This window comes from Athalia rosae, chromosome 3, assembly GCF_917208135.1.
Source record: "Athalia rosae chromosome 3, iyAthRosa1.1, whole genome shotgun sequence".
Taxonomy (NCBI): domain Eukaryota; kingdom Metazoa; phylum Arthropoda; class Insecta; order Hymenoptera; family Athaliidae; genus Athalia; species Athalia rosae.
This window is the reverse complement of record NC_064028.1, coordinates 20725303-20746839: the sequence shown is the minus strand read 5'-3', so window position 1 is coordinate 20746839 and position 21537 is coordinate 20725303. Positions and strand designations below refer to the sequence as shown.

General features: G+C 33.8%; 1 protein-coding gene across 4 annotated transcripts in view; it reads right to left on the bottom strand.

Moving 5' to 3' along the window:
* Window positions 1-13571: 13571 nt before the first annotated feature.
* The window catches only part of LOC105690283 (homeobox protein prospero), an 85444-nt gene continuing 77478 nt past the window's right edge, over window positions 13572-21537 (bottom strand). For 3 of the 4 annotated variants that reach the window (XM_012407958.3, XM_020854319.2, XM_048653345.1), the window contains 2 exons: window positions 15800-15959; window positions 13572-15292 (listed from right to left, as the gene is read on the bottom strand). In XM_012407958.3, the coding sequence (XP_012263381.2) occupies window positions 15113-15292; window positions 15800-15959 (340 nt within the window). In that variant the 3' untranslated portion in view covers window positions 13572-15112. The remainder of the gene's footprint in view (window positions 15293-15799; window positions 15960-21537) is intronic. The other variant, XM_012407968.3, reaches the window with a different exon arrangement.

The window sequence follows — 21537 nt, the reverse complement described above, 5'->3', positions numbered from 1 at the left end:
GTATGCGTATCAATAATTGTTATTCTATTTTATTTTATTTTTTTCATTAATGATCAATGATTAATTACTTGGAAAGGTGGCTGTTGTTCGTAAATTATAATGACAGAATAACGCAATTACAGAGAAAAAGAAAAAAGATGAAAGAAATTTTATGAAATAAACAGTTCTTCGTTATCGTGTACTTTTTTCTCTTTTTACGATGATCATTAATCGACGAATAATTGTTAATCGAGTAAATTAACATGTTTATTCAATTACAATAACATGAAATGTAAGTTGCTGCAGTTTTTGATCGGAGTGCACTCGCGATATATATATATACATGTGCATAGTTTTTCTTCGCTTTCTCTTTCCCTCCATTGATTAATTGTTATCGGTAATTAATAATCCTGTCATTCGATTCACATATTGCGTACGGTATGCTATATGGTTTAATTGTAAGTTGTATTTAGTTATATTACGGTGTATATTGCATATTATATGGTATGGTATTTCGGTGATGTCCTTATTGAGATTTATGGGATTTTTTCTCTGGGATTTTGAATAATTGTTTCATGTATTACTATATGTGATTATTACTTTTCTTTTATTATCTTGTGAGTGTCAACTGTCGGAATAGTTTGGGTTTTTAGGATGGTTGTAACATATTTATTTTATATTTTTTTTTCACGGGGAGTTCTCAGGGGGTGGCGTTGGTTTTTTTTCTTCATTCTTCGCTAACTTTTTTCTGCTCTTCCTTCTTTCATTTCTCATTTTTGTTTCGTTTTTTTTTTCCATTCGAGTTTTCCTGGCAATAATCATTGATGCACGGTAGTAATTATATATATGAATAGAACGGTTCGTAAAAATTATCACGATAGTTAATAATATTTTCATTATACGCGGTATTTCTGTTTACATTGGAACGAAAAAAACTCAATTCACCACCTATGTATTTAATTATTATTTAATAATGTATCATTTTGTTTTTGGAAAAATTTTTTTTACTGTTTCTCCAATTTCTATATCTTTCACTTTCTCTGTATTGGCTGCGCATTGATTGATCAAATAATATACGTATCAGATAAATGTAATTAATTTTTCTTTCTTCAAATACGGGGTGATTTCTTCATATTTTGCTTTCCTTATTTCTCAATCTATTACAAGTTTTAATCAAAAATCGTCGGTTGAGTTTGAGGTGAACAAGCTGCTGGCCCAAACACGCAGACTCGAGTCGACTGAGGCACCCCAATACGCATAACTTTATAAATTTCGATTCAACATCCACGATTATGACGCGATTAAAAATTAACGAGATATTTTTTTCAGGCTGATTTTTACAAAACAGAATGATGGTACATTATTCTTTGTTTCATAAGGTAATTTTTATCACCTTTGTTTCTTAAATAAGAATTCTAATTTCCAACTATTCGAGATTGTTACATTCGTTCGATATTATGAAGATACATTTTGGACATGCCCCGGTGTGACTCGTGTCAATATGCAGGAAATGTTTTTCTTCTTCTTTTCTTACTTTTTTTTTCACTTTTACACGCGATAAATAGATGATCTGTAGTCTGTACAGATCTATGGTAAAGTATTGGATTTTGTAATAGGGTGACAAGGGATGGGACGTGGTTTTTTTTTTTTTTTTCTTCGGAAGGATTTTGGATTGGCAGACGCGGTTGAATTTCGAAATAATCGTTTCAAAACTGGGAACGAAGAGAAACAAAATGAAAAAAAAAGTAAAGAACAAATGAAACATACATCACAATCATATAATAATGAGTGAATATGTTTTCGCATCATATTTTCCAACGATATAAGTTTTCAACTCCTTTAATCATTTTTTAAAATTCTAATAATAAAATTTCGTTTTTTCTCTCTCTCTCTCTCTTTTTTTTTCTTTCAATTATATTTTCGATGATTTGTGCTTTGTTTGTTAGTTTGCGAGGTTCGAGTTTTTTTTCGTTTTTATTTTTATTTTTTTTTTATTTTTTAGTTTTTTTATTTGTAATATTTTGTTTCGTTTTCTCTTTCTATATCGTATATTAGTTATTACCGGAATCGAGGTAATAATTTTTGCTTCTTCTTTTTGTATGTATATATCATACGTCGTCTCCGTGAGAGGGACGATGGGGTAACGAGGAGGGTAAGGGGGTTTGGGGGCTGGGGGTTGAGGGGACTTAGTTAGCGTGCTGGAGGTGGCTCGACGCGTCGAATGGAAAATATACTAAGGCCGATTTTGGTAAGAATACGTTTTTGATCAACTTTAATTTTAATGTAAGGCGCAAACGTGAAAAATTGTACTTTTTTTCCTTGATGTGTCTTTTGGATTCGGGCCGAAAGTTTTTATCATAATTCTTTTCATTCTTAATTTTTGTGTGTTTCGCTTCATTTTTGTTTTAGTTTTTTCATAACTTTCCTACAAATTTTTCCAAATTTTTACCAAGATTTTCGAATATGTTTTTAGGTGTTTGCCAAAAACGGAATTTTAGTCGTTTTGTAATTTTCATTTTCTTGATTTTTTTTATTTCGTTTTGTTTTTTTCCCTTTATATATGCGCAACCGAGGAACGCGAAAATTAAATATTTTCAAGCGAAATCAATATTATTATCATCAGTTTTATAACGCCGGTAAAATGTTTCAAATTATAATTCACGTCGAACATTATATATCATTACATATTATACGCATAAAAATATGTACATACAGTATATGTATACCACTGTGATATGTATCTTCTGTATATACATATCGTTATTATTAGTTTTTCTTTTCGTTTTATATATAACGATATAATAATTTAATCTCAAATATCGTAATGCATTAAAACTAGACAGGTTGGTTGATCGCTCGCTGCTCCATCTTCCTAATCTCGATACAGGTAACACCAAGAATCGAATCCCCTCAAGACACCCCATAAGACTCGAAATCAAACCGATTCCCCGTTGGGTTTCTATGGCGAATTTTCATTTCTTAGAATAAAAAACTAAAAAGTGTATACGATTCGATCGCGGCCGTGAGGTTGGCTTCATTCGTCTTACGATTAACTGCAGATCAATTATTTGTGTACTGAATTCCTATGGGGGTTTCAGGGAATATTTGTTCTCTTCTATAGAGTGATTTGTTCTTTCACCCTCCGAGTCTAAAGACAGAGCAGAGAGCTTAAAAAGTATTGCTGTGACAACGATGTCCCAATCCAGCATACGGTTGTACTGGTGGAACGCAGAAAAACAATTCCCACAATCTCACAAGGCGTTTTTTCTTTCGTTTTTTTTCCAAAAAAAAATTTCTCACATTTTCTTTTTGTTCGTTTTTCAATTCTTATTCAATTATTATTTTTGTCTTATTTTTTTTTTGTTTTCTCTTCCTTCATCAAGCTTGTTCTATTTGCTATAGTATTCATTGTATTATTTTATTTCTTATTTTTATTTTCAAATTTCTTTTTTCTTCCGTCGTTATATTTTTTTTTTTTTTCACGGGACATTTCACCATATTTAATATGCTGCATTATAATTACAATTATTTATAGTTACTTCAGATCTTCGTCGTCATTCAATTACTTCCTCCTTAAGTACATACAGTTTACGTTCATTCCAGATGACGTCATTGTTCTTCACCCCTTTTTTTTTACTGCTCTTTGGCATATACATGAATCACGACGAAGAGATTGAAATACATATTATATCATATACAGTTTTCATTTCATTTTATTATTTTATTTATTTTTCATTATTCTTCGTATAATACGCTTCTTGTATAACAGGTATGTAGGGTATACGCATAATCATGAAGAGCCTCGCAATATCGGAAAAAATTCGCGAACACCTTTTTCTCATTTTACTTTATTTGAATTTTTTTTTTCAAATTTGTTTTTTCGCATTTTTATTATAATATTTTTCGGAGGGTATGCGACGTGATGCACAACATTGTTACTCTTGTTAAGAGTCTCGTGCACTGCCGCACTTTCGTACTCTTTTTGAAATTTTCTGTTTCACAATTTTTTTTCAGTTTTTAAATTGTTCTCTTTTCCTCTTTTTCTCTTTCTTCTCATTTTATTAGATTAATCAACGCTGCGATAAATTTATCATCGCGCGTTTCAAATACATCGTATAATATCCTCACACATCAATGTATCGCTGCTATTATTACTATCATTACTATTATGAATATTATTTATAATATTCTAATTATGTCAATGTTATATATATCTATGTATATCATTATTATTAATATTATCATTATCATTACTATTATTATAATTTTTTGTTGGTTTTTTTTGGCTTTTTTTTCTTTTTCTTTTTCTATTTTGTTGCGAATTAGTACGTCAGTTTTTTTTTTTTCCGTTATTTTCATGGATCTGATAATCGTCATCGAGCGTTCATCGCATTATTATTATTATTATTATTATTACAATTATTATTACAATTATTATTATCATCATTATATTATTATAGATATTATGTCTATTTCATTCAACCTATTTTAATTAATTAATTTTTTTCCTTCCTCTCCGTTCAGTGCAGTAATGATTATTATTATTATTATTTTCTTTTTTCCATTTATTGGTTTTGTACGTGTGAGTGTGGGTGTGTGTGTATGTGTATTAGAATTTGTTATATTTCTGTACGCGTTGCGCGACCAATTTCTATTTAATCATTATCTCATATATTCATACAGGTATATTTCGAAATTTTATTTATTTCATTGCGGAGCTAGAGGGCCGATCATCGTGATTATTACTATTACAATGACGTATATATTCGGAGGGGATTATTCGTGGATCTTCCCAACTTTTATTTTCACTTCTTCCGTTACGGAGATGCTGATTGTGGGTCAAGCGACAGACTGATTTTGGGTTATCCTTGATATTTTATAATTATTTAACGAGAAAAACTGTGTCGAGTTGTAACGCGGATTGATCTAAAAGTTGTGGAAATTATGCACGTGCAAATAAACAATAACGAATGAATCAAGTCGGATGGTAAATTTAAGATCGATCGTAATTATAATATGGTTATTTGGAAAAACGAATTTTTTCGGTTTCGTAATTAATATAATAGTTTCCAGGTAATTATTATCGTCATAATTATCATTATTTATAATAATATGTATGTAGGCGCCGCGAAAGATTAGACATTATTACGTATGTATATATATATATAATAGATACGTAATTTATCGTATTATATACACATTTCGATTCTATAATTTAATTCGTATTTATTTATCATTAATTTTTTTTCTTTCCTTCATTTATTAAAAATTTTTAATTATTCTTTTTTCATTTTTTCTTTTAATAATATAATATAATAATATGCGGATCTCCCGGTAGGCAAGGAGATCGACGCTAATCTCTGTATAATTTTTCATCTTACAACTCATTTTTTTTTTCTCTATTATTATTACAATAATTATTATTACTTTTTGCTTCTTTTCCTCCCTCTTCTTGCTTTCATTCTTTTTTTCCTTTCAATTTTTTTTATTATTAATATTAATATTATTATTATTTTTTAGGATCGGTTTGCGCCGAACGTTCGCCGATTTTGAAAACCCAGTTCGAAATAATCTTTTTTTAGATTGCTATATTCTGGCTGAAACGCTGGCCGCATCAAGGACACTTGGCTCCTCCTGTCGCGTTCACCCTCGATCATCACATACATTCCCTTAAATTACTAGACGCTATTTATCTATTAATTTATTATTGTTATCAACTTCTTTCCTTTTCTCCCCATAATCAATTATACTGCGATATCCATCGAGAATCCGAAGATTATTGTAATCGTTGTTATTACCTTTTCCAAAACATCTCAAAAATCACAATCGGTGTGGCAAAACAAATAAATTATCGAACAAAATGATTATTCACCCCTAATCACGAACGGATTATATTTGCGGTATCCTTTCGTTTAGGGGTGCTTTTGCGTTTCGGGGGAACAGGAGTAGGTCGACTGATTCCCCTTTATCGTATCTGCATCTATGATAACCAAAGAAAACGATATTTTCGAATCGGTTAGAAATTAAAACCTTTCTTTTTCTATCTTTCAAACGTACAAGTTTTTTTCCGAGTAGGAAAAAGTTTTCATGGCTGGATTTTACCTGAGAGATCGTTTCGTTCGGTGATATTTCGGATTCACGATGGATGAACTCGAAAATGTATAATACCCATCACAAATCTATTATCTCCTATTATAAAATCGTAAGACGCTGTACAGCCTTTTCTTTTCGATCGTCTCTTGAAATTTCAAATTTTTTTTTCCGCTCATGCTTAGATTTATCCTTATTTCATTCGAATCAAAGAAATTAATCAGCTGTTTCAGTCGCGCTACTCGTACAGGACTTGGGATGTTTCTCCTTTCTCACATATCATAATCCATACGGGAGGTTTTTCACTTGGTATCAACAATTTGGTTCTCATTGATTATTTTTTTGTTCAAATTTTTTCTTTGCTCAATTATTCTTTTATTCATATCTTTCGTATCTCTGTACGTTCGATCAAATTTACGCTTCAATCAGTACTTAATTATTTTTTATTACGATAATGTTTTTTTTTTTTAGATTGATATTCACATGATTATTTTTTACGAACAATTACACACTCTAATTTTTATCTGAATTTTTTTTCCATCCTTTTTTTGTCTTTTTTTCTTTTCTTTTCTTTTCTTTTCTTTAATCGTTTAAAAAAAAAAAGAAAGATTTTCAACCCTACACGTGCACAAATCGATATACTTCTCGTATGAATTATATACCAATTGTTGTCGATTTTCTTTATTATTGAATCATCATTATTATTATTCTAATTATCGATATTATGATTATGATTATTATTATTATCATCATTATATATTTGCACACACACAACCACACCTAGCTGCATACTTAAAATCTACAACACCAGATCAAATGTTAAATAACAATAATGATAATAATTATAATGATAGTAATAGTGATAATGACCGTATGAACAACATCGAAGATAATAATAATAATAGTCGTAGTGATAATAATAATAACAACGACAATAATAGTAATAACAACGAAGTTATTATTAATAATAACGACGAATTTTTTTATTGATACACCTGAGGTGAATTAAATTTTTTCGAGTGTTTATGAAAATTTGTAGGATAGACGCGCGAATTGGCTACAAAATGTTATTAGTTTTTTTCCATATTTATTGTTGTTATTATCGTTATTATTACTATTGAAATATTTATTATTATTGTTATTGTTATTATTGTTATGATCGTTAATGAGATCAATAATATTTTTATCAATATTTAATGTGAATGGTAGTGTCATCATTATTATCATGGTGTTATCATTAATGATATTTTGTTAGGTAATCTAAGTTGTTGTTCTTGTTTTTTGTTACTTCTATGAGTGGTTAATTATGATTCAAAGGAAATTGCGGTCCTCACGCGAGCGTTCATTTTGAATTACTTTTTTCCTCCAGATCAAACGTACCTTAATTTTTCAAATTTGTCATCGTTTATCTTGAATGAATTTTCTCGTGACGATCAAATCATGTTAGGGGATCATTGAGATTGCGTAGCTATATAGTTTAAAAAAATTGCACACACTTTTTTTCTTTCATCTTTTCTTTTATTTTTCATTTTTCTCAAAATTTCTCTCCTTCACCATCCGCCGATTAATTCCAAAATTTGAATTTTCCAATCACTTATACATATTATATTTATATAGATATATATAAATACCAAAATCCTTGCGGTCGCACACTATACTTCTCGTTATGGATTTCTGCCTGTCGTTTTTTTTCTCTTTTTTTTCATTTTTTTCTTTTTCGTTTTGTTTTCAAAGGTTCAAAAAATTTTCTCTAAAATATCTTTGGAATATTAATTTTTCACAATTTTTTTCTCTTTTTTTTTTCTCCGTTTCTTTATCCATCACGTATATGTATGTATAGAAAATTGTACACACGCTTCAATCAAAATTTTGCCTAAGAATATTTGAAAAGAAAAAGAAATGGACAAGTGAAAAAAAAAGTGTGCTATCTTATTCGCTCCCCTAATAGCCGTATTTGAAAGCTGACGAAAGTTTTTTCTCTCGATTCTTCAGCGTCGAAAGTTCTTTTCATTCTTATCTTCTGTGATTTTTAATCTATTAATCGAGGACCTCTACACATAGTTAAGTGTCGAAACGAACTACCAATAATTTTATAATTAATTGTTTTACGAACAAATTATTTTGAGAGATTATCAGGCCAATCAAAATTCCCTTAATATAGAATAAAATGCCAATGATCCGGCCATGTGTGATTTATGCAACCGCCCCCGCCAGCAAGAATTTTTTTTCATTTTTTTTTGTACTACACTCCGTTAAAATTTTGTCTATTTGTTTTTTCACTTGACTTTTTTCAATATCCCCCTCCCCCCGTTACGCAGTGGTACATAAATGTAATTTTGAATAGAAATTGTTTAAGGCCGAAACTATGAGAGTTACTTTTTTTCAAACGGATAATGTCTGTAGCTCAAGATATACTCCATTATCATTATTATTTTTCGTCTTCCATTTTTGGAGAGTTTTACGTCGAAATCTCGAAACAAAAAAGTTGAAGATGTGAAATCAATAAATTTTTCTCATCTCTAATTCATCATTTTATCTAATTTTTTAAAATCATTTTTCTAAAAATTTTTTCCAACAATTTGTGCCTGGCATTTATTCATTTCCTTTTTTTAGACCAAAATTTTTAGGCCAATCGTACGAAGGTAATATATATATATACATTTATATTACATACATTGTGTATATATATTTATTATATATTTCAGTGATTTTTTCGTTTTCACCATTAGGCATTAATTTCTTACAATATGATTGCAATAAAAACGTTTAATTCTTCTTTTGTAAATCTTTCATTTATTTAATAAACTTTTTGTTGTATCTTTTGTCCCTAGCACGCGCAAGTATCGAACCTCTTTCGCGATCCGAAAAAGTGATGAATTCTTCTGTTTTTTTTCTTTCGATATTTCAAAATTTCGACGTCAAACTCTTAAAATTTTTTTGCTCCTTTCCTTAATCATTCTTATCTCCGAACAGTTTTTCTCTTTTTCATTTATACACACTTATATAATACATCGTTATTTTTTTCTTCAACTATATAATTTTTATATCATCGTCGTCACCACCACTATACCTTCGCAATAGCCAGCGTTCGTCATCGTTTAAACCCCGAGAAAATTTTTGACATCCCAAAAAGTAGGCCGAGATAGCGAGCAGTCGAGAGCGGTACCTAATTGTTCATATGGTTGTTGTTTTCTTTTTTCTTTCCAAGTATAAAAATTAATTATATGATGTACGTTCGTTTCCCTTTGATCGTTTTTCTCTTCGACAGAGGCTGTAGTCGGACTATACTATACCGGTGAAGCAAAAATTTGTTGGAAATTTTTACTCTACACATTAAAAGAATAAATCATAATTGAAGAGAGAAAAGTGTCAGCGAATAAAAACATATATTCAAATCAAATTCAATTTCATTTTATTAGCGAGAATAATAAATAAAATAATAATAATCATAATAATAATGACAAAAGCCATATCAATTATAGTAGTAATAATAATAATAATAATAATAATAATAATAGTAATGATGATGATAATGGGGATAATAACTAATTAGTTAAAAATAGTGACTTGTGACTAGGTAAAGACTCACCGCTTGCAAAATGTGTGTGTAGTTAAAAAGAATAATAATAATAATAATGGTAATAATAATGATAATAATTAATAATAATAATCAATAATATGATCAACATGTATGTATAGAAGAAAAATCAGCTAGTTATTTGATAGAACAGATGCGATTATTCGAAAAATTATTAATTATACAATTAGACATTTGGTAATTGAATCTTGATAGTTCTAATGATATTCATGATAAAATTAATATTAATAATAATAATAATTATAATTATAATAATGATACAAAGAAAATAATGTGTACCATCAAGTAAATATATGTATATAGATATATGTATTGTGTGTACGTATATGTGTGTAAATATATATTGTGTACCTATAGGTTATAATTACATAGCGAAATGAAAAATATTCAGGATATGACAGTAATATGATAATTGGTTGAAAATTTGATTGGGATATAACGCAAGGTGACGTATTTACAAGGCCGGATATAAGAATATTTCGAAAAACAAAAGGTACGATATCGAAGGATATTCATGATCCTTCGATCAAGGACCTACCCGCTTGGACTTTCGGTGTTTGTCCCCTGAATAACGATAGAAATTTTCGTCTAAAATATCCTTTCCACAGCAGACCTAATTTTGGAAATATTTTATCGTCGCTCCTTGATGTGAGCCACCCTGCTCACGTATGACATTCAACCAAACGAAGAAAAAGAGTTATTAAAATCAGTAATAATGTATAATACATATAATTAAATGCGACGACTTGCTACCCCCGGTATAATATACGTCTATGGTTCGAATTGTATATAATAATAATAAAAATATTAATATTACACACTCTATCTACAGCATGTCTCGTCGAAACGAGAGAAAATCGTATTTTTGTCATTAACCGAACGAAAAAACAAACCAAAAAATTAATTCTTTGTTTTTTGTTCCTATTCTTTTTAGTTTCTAATGTGTGATATACAATATAATATATTTATCTACTCTATTTTTATAGTATGTACCTGCGCCTAAAATTCATAATAATTATTGTTATTCATTTAGATTATTTTTTACTTCAATTTTTTGTTTTTTTTTTTCTTTCTTTTTATATATATATATAATTCATTCGTCGCCCTCACCCCTCACGATTAATAGAATATCGTCGTTGATGATCGTTTCAAATCGGCAATTTTCATTTTATCATATTCATTAAGACTTCTGTTTTGTTTTTATGTTATTTGTTGTTCATGTATCAATAGTAATTTGATCGCACTTCTACTACACTACGTAATGAAACAATTTTTAATCGGACACGATCAATTGTCCCATACATATACACTGTATATATACAATATACATAGAACGCTACTAATACATTATGAATTTTCATATCCATTTTCTTCCTCCTTAATCAATCATTTGATCTTTTTTTCCTTTACTTTTATTACGTCATCAATCGTCTCTGCTGCACCACTAATATAGCCCTATAAACCATTTAATATTGATGCCTAATATTAAACCAACTATGGTGTGTGCAAGTGTGTTTTTTATTTCTTTCTTTACGTATAATAATAATAATAATAATCATTATACTTCTACCCAATGTGTTCTTGTGTGTGTAACGTTGTTCTGGTTTCTTTGTGGTTGCTTTTTATTTTTTTGTCGGTGATTTTTTCATTTGTTGTTTGGTTTTTGGTTTTTTCACGTAAAAATAAATAAAACTGAAATCGAATCGAAGTAATAATAATAGTAATGATAATAATTGTGACACTGACAATGATCAGATTGATTTTAGATTTCATCGGAAAAATTGACACGCCTAGCGCGTTTGAAACTCGCATGAATTTTTTTTGCTTTTGGTTCCGTTTCGATTTCACATTTTTCTCAAATCTGGAATTGTTGTTAATTAATATGCGTGATAATGATAATATACACAATCAGTCATACTTCATTTATAGTGATACATATATATGGATATATACATATCAATATCGTTATTTCACTCCTAGTTTTTTTTATTTGAACTACATATTTTTAGATAATTTACTTTTTTTTCCAAACAAGAAAATTTCGATATTTGTGCGAAAAATAAACAGAATTGCGAAGCACTAACGCGATTGCTTGATGAAAAAAAAATTGATTAAAATAACTATAATCATGATAATAATAATAATAATAATGATAATAATAATAATAATGACAATAATAATAAAGAGAATCCATTTTAGAAATATTGAAAATTTTGTATCATCAATTTTTCCCATTCACGTCGTTTAATTTAATTAACTTGTCTTTTCATTGACCATATTTTTGTTTTTTATCCTCAAACCATCTTTTGCTCTTGTTGTTTCTGTTATCGTTTACTTAACTAACTCGTCTATGTATAATAATATAATTATAATAATATATTATCATTATTATATATTTACACCCTTAATCAAATCTACTTATATCATATAATATATATATGTATATATATATAATATATATTATATCATATTATTATTATATATAATATATACTACGCGTTATTTTTTACCATATCACTGATTTTTTAGGAAAAATTTTGAAGTCTTGTCTCAAAATCGGGCCAAAATTTTGTGGCGATATAATCGTATCCTATAACAATTTCGAACGCGGCGAACGGATGAAAAGATTTTTCCTCTTCTAATTTCATTAGTCATACAAATCGTGTTGAAAGAATTTTTATTCAACAAATCGAAAGAAAAAGATCGAGAGAGAATTTTTTTTCTCCAAATTATAATGTAAAAGAGATCATTTGAGAAAGAAATCCGTATAAATTCGTCCGCCGCGCAAGGATCGATCGATTTATTTTTAGTATATACCTATAATAAGTATTTATAGTTTTATCAATTATTATTAATTATCTTCTTTTTTTTTTCTCTTCTCTCGTTAAAGTTTACTTTTAATTTTAATGTTATTAGTTATTTCATTATTATTATTATTATTAGTAGTATTATTATTATAATTGTTATTGTAATTATTAATATTAATATTCAATATTTTTTCTTTCATCATCGCTCGCAATACACTTCATATATATGTATGTACGCATACAATATATATATAGTATACAACGTCGTGTGTCTGAAACTGTCATCAGAGACTGCACCAAAACTGACGAAGTAGAAAAAATGAAATTACATGAAACAAGCAAAAAAGATAATTGAAAAGTTAGATTATCGGAAAATAAAGAAATTCGAAATTCGAAAAAGATATCGAATAATAAATCGAGACAGACTATTACGATCCATCGTATCCAATAATTATAGTACATATACTTCAAACGATTTATATTACTAAACATATATTTATTTGAAATCTTTTTTTTCAAAATTTTTGTTTCCCTTCATTATCCCACTGGATCAACGTCGCGGACGTGAGTAATCGAATATTAGTCACGTGCTCGACGTTGACCGTTTGACTTTTCCCTAGTCCTTCCTGATTCCTTCTTATAATCATTATCACCGCGTCAACGTCCTCTTCGCTATTTTAAGTTCTCCTTTTTTCACTTTATTCTAGTTTATCGGCGGTGTAAGTCCGGAGCACCTACTTCCGGTTTCACTTATTGGAGCCAGAAGTTGGTTCTCCGGGAAGGACCGTTTTCTCTTTTCTCGCTTTCATTCATCAAATACGCGAATTCATACATTCGATCGATCGTTTTACGATTATACGAATTTTATTCGAGAGGTATTTGTTCATTATAGTATATTATCATTACTTTATTTTTCATTTGCTCAATTTCAATTATTATTAATATTATTATTATTAGCGTCAGCGTTAATATTATTTATTATTCAAGACGTCGTCAATCGTGGTGCAGAATTTTTCTTCGTTTAAACTACTCGTCGTCAACTCTACTTTTACGCCAATCTATCGTTCGCGTTTTTTCTCAATTATTTTTTTTCTTCAGTTTTTACTTTTCACATTCATCCTTCGTCTCGCACGCTTACCATTTTTTTATTTTCTTTGACAGTGCAACTATAGTGTCATATCAATGACGGTTGTACACTTATCAATGCTAAGGATCTAAACCTGACGCATTATTTATAAATATATAACTTAGATTTTTAGGTGGTAACGAATTACTAGGTAACAAACTGACAAAACAAACTTGACACGGTGGGCTTCTTTTACACTTGCAATTAGTGTGTGCGCGTTTTTCTATTCTTCATTTCTTTCTTTCCGTTTTACTGATTTCTTTCGTTTTTCCTTTTTTGGTTACTTTAATTTCTATTTGTTACGCGTAGTTTTTTGGTATGTATGTGGTTGTTGGTTTTCATGAGTTTTTGCTGTGGCTGGTTTTTGCTTTTTGTATAATTGACGTTATCAATTATACAATTATTGTATCGATCATAATTTTTGGTTTCTTTTTCATTTTTCCCATGTACCTATACCACGTGTATAGTCGTCTGTATATCTCCTGACTCTTCATCTCTTCTCACGTGTCATACGATGAGATTGTTTTTTACTTTTCGAAAAAAAAAAAAACAAATAATTTTTTAAGTATAACAATATAGTAGTGAGAGATTTTGTTCAATCATTATTATTATTACTATCGTGAATCGTTATTGTTAATATTCTTTATTATTTTCATTTCTTCGATTTTGTTGGTTTTTTGGTTTGGTTATTTTTCTCTAAAAAAAGAAAAATGAAAAAAGCGCCGATGGTTAATCGGTATTTTTTTTTTTTTCATCTTGTAACATATTTCGCGTTATTATTATACCTTTTGTCTATCTCTCTTACCTTATGCTTATTTCCCGTTTTTTAATATATTAGCGCGCGTTTGTTAAGTCGCCTTCATTGGTATTTTGTGTGTTTTTTTTTTTTCGTTTTTACCGTCTCAATTCTTTGTCATTATTTATTAACGGTAAATAGTAGTAGTAGTAGTAGTAGTAGCGGTAACAGTAGAATAGAAGACAGGTATTATTAGTACTAGTAGTATTAGCATTAGTAGTAATAGTAATAGTAATGTTATATTTTTTTTTGTTTTTGTTTTTTGTTTGTTAGTTATATCATAGTTTAGTTTTTGGTCTGGCCGATTTGGATATGTACTAAGGATACCTTAGGCGCTTCCAGGGAATCACCCCTGAGAAGGATCATCGACGTTCCGAAGAAGAAGAAGAAGAAGAATAAGAAAAAGAAGAAGAAGAGGAAGAAGAATGCAGCTCAATTGCAATTCGTCCGTATTTCTTAACGATTTTCCTTTTCTTTTTTCTTCCTCTTCGTTTCGTGTAGGTCAATGAACATTCGACGATATAATTGTTAACATTTTTGAAATGGTGAGCGTATATATATGTATATATATAATATATTCTTGTTTGTTTCAATTGTTTCGTTACTTGGTTTCAGCGCGGCGGGATCATCGTGGATCATTAACTAAGCGTTATCCTTCCGCACAATCTCGGGGCGTCCGTGAAACAAGAAGCCCAAAGAGGATAACCGGCTTCCACTCACTCTAGTTGTTCCAAAAAATTTGGACTTTTGAAGTACTCGGGGACCGGGTCATCCAACCTCGATATAACCTTGTAGATTGACTTTTTCCAAGATTGTTCCGAATCCTTACCACCCTGAAGTGCTTTGAAAAATTCTTTCAAAGTCTGCTCGACGACGTACCTGAAGTTACCTGGTACCTGAAAAATTCAACGTCCCCAATTTTATTCACAACACTCCTCGAGATTCCTATTCGAAAGTAACGGTAGTAAGAATAAAATGAAAAAGACCAAACGATCGAGTATCTCGGTGGAAAAAATTCGATCGAGTCTTTTCATCTATTCTCCAATGGAAATATCACAATTTTTATCTCATTTTAGTATAGAAGCAAAAGCTACGACGTTATAATATCATTTTCATGCGATTTTTTAAATATTGCTGATCAGAAGCGTACGACATAAATGTGTTTTTATAATACGTGATGAAAAATCAACGGAAAAACTTTTGATTTTAATCTAAAATTTGGATTCTCATGGATCGGAGGGATATATGCATATCATTTTTTTGCTGATTGCGAGTATGAAACTATAGAAGGATGATTTCGACAATGAAGTTAACGATGATGATGATCATGATAACAATAATAACAATAATAATAATAATAATAAATAATGAGTGTCGGTGTGCGTGTTGGTGTATTTGCGCACCTGAGGACCCCATACCTCAATGTGGTTGTTGCGGTTGTAATGGAGGTTGAGGACCCGGTATATTTCGGAATCGCCACCGACGTGAAGATCGTCGGCATTTTTGATGCCCTCCGCGACGGCTTGTCTCGCATATTTCTCCATTTGAATATAGTAAAACTCCCTGTAACGAGAAAATCAACGAAAACGAAACGTTAGAAAATTAAATATAATTTGCAAAAAAAAAAAAAAAAAACCCTGCGAATTCACAGAGCAGATAAAATAGGGTGAGTTCGTTCGACAAATTATCAACTGTATGAAAATACATATCGCATTATTCGTAGATGGCTTGTGCAAAATATCCGTCGACATTTATGTTTCCTTTTTTTTTTTTTTCTTTTTTTTTTGCATTTCAATAAGGTTAGTCCACGGCGCGTACAGGTATAATGCTGCGGGGTGGTTGGTTACAGTTGTACACATGCAAAAGCATACGTATATTAAATCAAGTAGTTGCGGTAGGGAAGTTGACGTTTACGCTCATTAATTAACGCAATTAAACAAACGTAAGTCGCTAATTGGCGGGTAATTAGTATGGTAAGCGATACAGTGACCCCCGACGTCGCGAGTCTTGATGCCTGCTTTAGGACACACGGTGACAAGGGGACGGGGGTAGCGGGGGATCGTTGCCACCGAACGTTAAGCTTTTCGTTACTACTTTCTACTTGCAATATTACTTGCAACTAGCTGCGACGACGTTGCCAACCGAGGGGGGGGGGGGGAAAGAAGAAAAATAAATTAATAAAACGAAAAAAGGAACAAAACGCAACCAGAAGAATGGTAACTCCTGCAGTTGTAAAAGAACTTCTTTTAACTCGCGCGAAGTTTGTCATCCGCAATCTGCACATACGCATAGGTATACTCTGTACCGAATAATTTAATCACTGATCATCGGTGAAATGGCGTTGCGCTCATCCGGAAGAAAAACGAGCGACGTGTAGCGAAGGGTGTCGAGGAAAAAATTATCGTCACTGCCATGATTTTTTTTTTTCTCTTTGTATCGTCTTATTAATCCCGGCGCTGGTTTTACTCGATTTCGCTTCGCGCGATTTTTTTCTTAATTGTTTTCCTACTCAACGTCGAGGGAAGATTCTAACGGGACCTTCGAAGGGGGCGGAAGGGTGGTTTTTACAAATGACAATATAGGTAGATATCAGGTACGTAGATGTTATACGTGAACGTTCTACTTTTCTTTCTGTGTCTATTTCCTCTTCTTTTTTTTTTTTTTTTCATTTTCCGTCAAGCTTTGGTTCACCGGTCTGGAAAAGCAATCTTAAAAATTGCCAGTCGTTCGTCGTCGTTCGTCGTCGTCGTCGTCGTCGTCGTCTGAGGTTTTTTTCTACAGTCAGGCATTATAGCAGCGCGGCTGCAGTGGCAGCGAACATCAGCTGTACCGCGAGTGCAGCCCACGTAAACGATAAGTATTAATTGTAAGACTTTACGCGGGGGTATTAAAATAGCAGAGATTTATCCCTTTTTCTTTTTTTTTTTTTTGTCGTCCTTCTTTTTCTGCTCCTCTTGGTTTTATTTGTTTCCTTTTCTTTTTTTTTTATTTATATTTATATTATTGTTGGGATTCAGGTGTGCGGCAAATGATTTTCCGGGGTGATGCAGAGTTTACTGAATATGACGGGGATAGGAAATATCAGTGGCAACGGCAGCGGCAGGTTTCCGTCATCGCTCATCCGTGCATCTTTTGCATCCCTCGGGGACCGCCAAGCGAAATTGTAGGAAGATCAACCTACTCCGCGGGGTTCTCCTCCTGCTGCAGAATGCAAAAGCCAGTATAACCAGCTATGTACCTTCGTGCCTTCCTTTTTTTTTTTTTTCTTTTTTTTTTCATTTTATCTTCATCTCCCTCTCTTCCTCTCTCTCTCTCTCTCTCTTCAGTGGTTAACGGGTGCCGCTTGCACTCGACTTGTTTAGTCATGGGATAGAAATTTTCTCTCTCCTGAGACGGTATTGTCACGGAATCAAGAACTGCAACGTTTACAACTGCGTTCGCTGTACCCGCCGCCGCGAATTCAAAACCTTACTTACTTCCTTCCCTCCCTCCCTCCCTCAACCCCCGCCGCGTCGGAACACAGTTTTACGCGAGTGGAAGTAAACTCGAAAGACAAGCGAACGAAAAATTACTCTCAACGTCGACTGACTTTCGTCGCGCTCTTTGAAAACTCCAGTTTATCGAGTTATATCTAATTAATGATACCGCACGTGTACCCACATCGAGGAAAGTTTAACGCGTTTATTTTACGACGAGAATAAAACGAAGGATATTAATTTTCACGGTTCGATGTCAGTCCCTGAATAATTACAGTAGGAATTTTTTTCAGTCGACGAGAGAATCAACGGTTATTCCCGTATCCCCGACCGGTAATAACTGGTAAACTAAATAGTACGGGGGGTACAAGGGTGCGATTGAAACGGTTGGCTTTGTGACGTTGAACCGTCGTAAGAGTTTGTCCTGTGGGAAAGTTTGAGCAAAATAAGAGCGAGAAGAGAAATAGGAAGAAAAGAAAAGGGGCGGCAAGGGACGGGTAAGAGAAGGGAGAGAAACGAGGGGACGTCTTGGACTTCCATTGTTGCGGGATATTCGGGTGCTTAGCATAGCGTGTCGGTTATAAGCGAGAAGTAGGGAAGAAAAGGTCTTTCTCAAAAGTTGAAACCGAGGCATCGGCAATCGGGTAGAAAACGATGAAACGTGAAACCGTTCTCAAGAATAATCGAAAGGTTCTTTTTCGCTCGTGGGTCTGAATTATTTTCCAACATATTTCAACGACCGTCGAACGATCGGTGAAAAGAAGACGCGCTGCACGGGTTGAAAATTGACGGTTTGCCTTCGAAAGAGTCAAACGCGTCGTTTGTTCAATTTCTCAAGGATGACTATAAAATATCATCGCGATGATCTCGTATTATCATTAATATTATTATATTATTTTTGTTTCGTCTCCGTGAAATCTACATACATACAATATACGCACACAAACATATATATCGTAATTAGGTGGTGCAGTTGACAATTAACACCCTCGGTTCTAGCGGTAGACCTCGGACGTTTTTTCTCTCTACTTTGTCACATTGGAGAGGGTACTGCAGCAAGAAGACCCTGAGGCCGTGAAGAGCTTATTATTATCCTAATTATACAATACTATAATGAATGATCCTCCTATCCCCCCCCCGCCCTGCCATCTCCGCCCCGCAATTTTCTTTTTTTCCTCCTACTTACACGGCGACGACTCTTCTCGGTGTAACCTAACCACCCCGTCGCGCTTCCCTCCCCCCCACCCCCCGAGCCCCTCCGTCATTTCCACCGCGGTTATATACGTTTCATTCCGTAACGCGTTCCGTTTCGTTCTCTTCCGTTCCTCGCACTTGGCGAACGAAGTGTGGCAATTCTAGCACTCTACCTTTTTGTCAAGTCATACACAAACGCACATACGTACATGTACATATATTCATATACCTATCGTTTCGCTCTTTCTCTTTATCTTTCTCTCCCCCCGTACCACCCCCAACCCCCGACCCCCTTCCCCCCTCCCTCCCTTTCTTTCTCCTTCCAACAAACCAACCCTTACTACTATGAAAAAAGAAAAAAAAAAACAACAAAAAGGAAACAACAAAACAAAAAGGAAAAATGAAATATGAAAAAAAATAAAACCCATCTGACTGGGTGTCTGTTTTAATTAGGCACTTCGCGGTTCGCGATCCCCGATGCACCGTAGATTCAGTTATAGCTCGGGTATAACACCAGGCAAACGAGTTTCGAACGATGTACCAGCAGGCAGTTTGATAGACGTGTATAGCACACGTATATGTGTACAGTATGGAAGCGTGTGCATGTAGAATAGGTAGAAACGAAGTGATGCCGGTGGGCTGAGTATCTCACTCTCCGGTATTTCTATCTATACTCAACGATCCGACGATGTTGAATGCGATGATGGATGGTTGAATAAGGATTATAGACTCGACCTCTTAACGTCAGTGAAATCCGAGGAGGGATGCTCATCCGCATCCTCGTTCTCGCGAGTAGAACCATCGCGAGAATTCAAACTCCGCGGTTAAGCCGACGTTACGCTACAATTTCTACGTGTGCATCTGCAACACCCACCTATACGACACCCCCGAACACCGTAAAACAAACGCCACGACGACGACGACGAATACGACGACGACAACGACGACGATGCAGTCGATAGGAGAGGAGAGTGGAGGAGAGGCGACAAATGCGGAATCCCCCGTTAGGTGCAACGCGGCTACGATACGGCGTGCAACCCCTCGACTCGTCTTAATTGGCCGCGTCGAGTCGAGTTGAGTCGCTCCGCTTTTCCTACAGCGGAGGAAATCATCCTCGCACCGATTGCCTTACGTGTGTCGCCTTAATTATCCCGGTGTCCTCCGTGGTCGGATACGACGAAATAGAGAGAGGGAGAGAGAGAGATATGAAAATTGAGCGAACGATCGTTCGCCGTTACGAAACGTTATCGGTAAAAGGTTGGGCGCAAGAGTTTCCCCATCCCTTAATTTTTTCGGCGCACGTTTTGTTTCGTTCAGAGTGAGTTACTCATAGTCTAGAGACTTTGAATGTCCTAACCGCGAGGATCCTCCGCGCGTCATTAAGATACCATACGTAAAATATTGTCTTACGAGGTGTGAAAGTGCGCATAACGAAAATTAATTGCAATAGGAGAGGTTTGAGGGGGTGGGAGGGCGGGCGGCGGGGGATGAAGCTTTTCTTCTTTTTTGATTATTTTTTTTTTTCATTCATTCATTTTACTGTTGCCGTAGAAGAGCGACGCTCGTAGTAGTGGTGGAATAAGAAGAGAAAATAAAAAAACGGGGGTGAGACGCGGTACGGTGGTGTAGGTGGAGCGGTGTATATATATATACGTGTATATATATATGTATATCGAGGTGTACCGTTGCCGCTGTAGGAAAGGTAGTAACGTTTGCCCGTTTGCCAGGCAGTGCGTGAGCTTCTATTCAGTACGGGCGTTCAAAAAGGTGTCGCAGGGAGTCTTGATGCCACCGACTGGCACCCCCGACGGCAAGCGCGTGGTGCTTATGTTCCGTGCGAACCAACACACCAACGCCCGCGTAACCATCGGAATACCACCTACGGGAGGCGAAGGCGCAACCCCTTCCTCTCATCCTCCTCTTACTTCGAGGTGCATTCTCCGTTCGGGGTGCCTCCTCTACCTCGCTTCTCCGCTCTCTTTACTTTTCCACCGACTCTTCCTCCTCCCTCTCCCTCTCCCCCCCCCCTCCTCCCCCCTCCTCATCCTCCTCCTCGTCCTCCGTCTCTTACTCCGACACCGGTGTGTTAGCCTCTTCTTAATTAGTAATTAACACTTTAACGCCATCTACTCAGACTCGTTACACGCGTTGGAGAATCGCGTAATTCAAACGAACGGGTGTACCGACACCGCTGCAGCGACGACGCCTGCCTACGCGCGATATAAAAAAAGAAAAAAAAACAAAAAGAAAACTGAAATGTAAAAGAAAACGACAAAAAGTCCGCCCACCCGCCGTTGCCTTTCACAAAGCCAAAACGCGTAATTACACGAAACAGTGTAGCGAACGACTTTCCTCCTGACAACGAGCGTTCCACCTGCCTGTCTTCAAATATCGAATATCCTCGTCACACCTGATCGTCGAGATTTCATCTTTCGCTGAGGAGGACGCGTACACGCGGTGTACCCGTACGT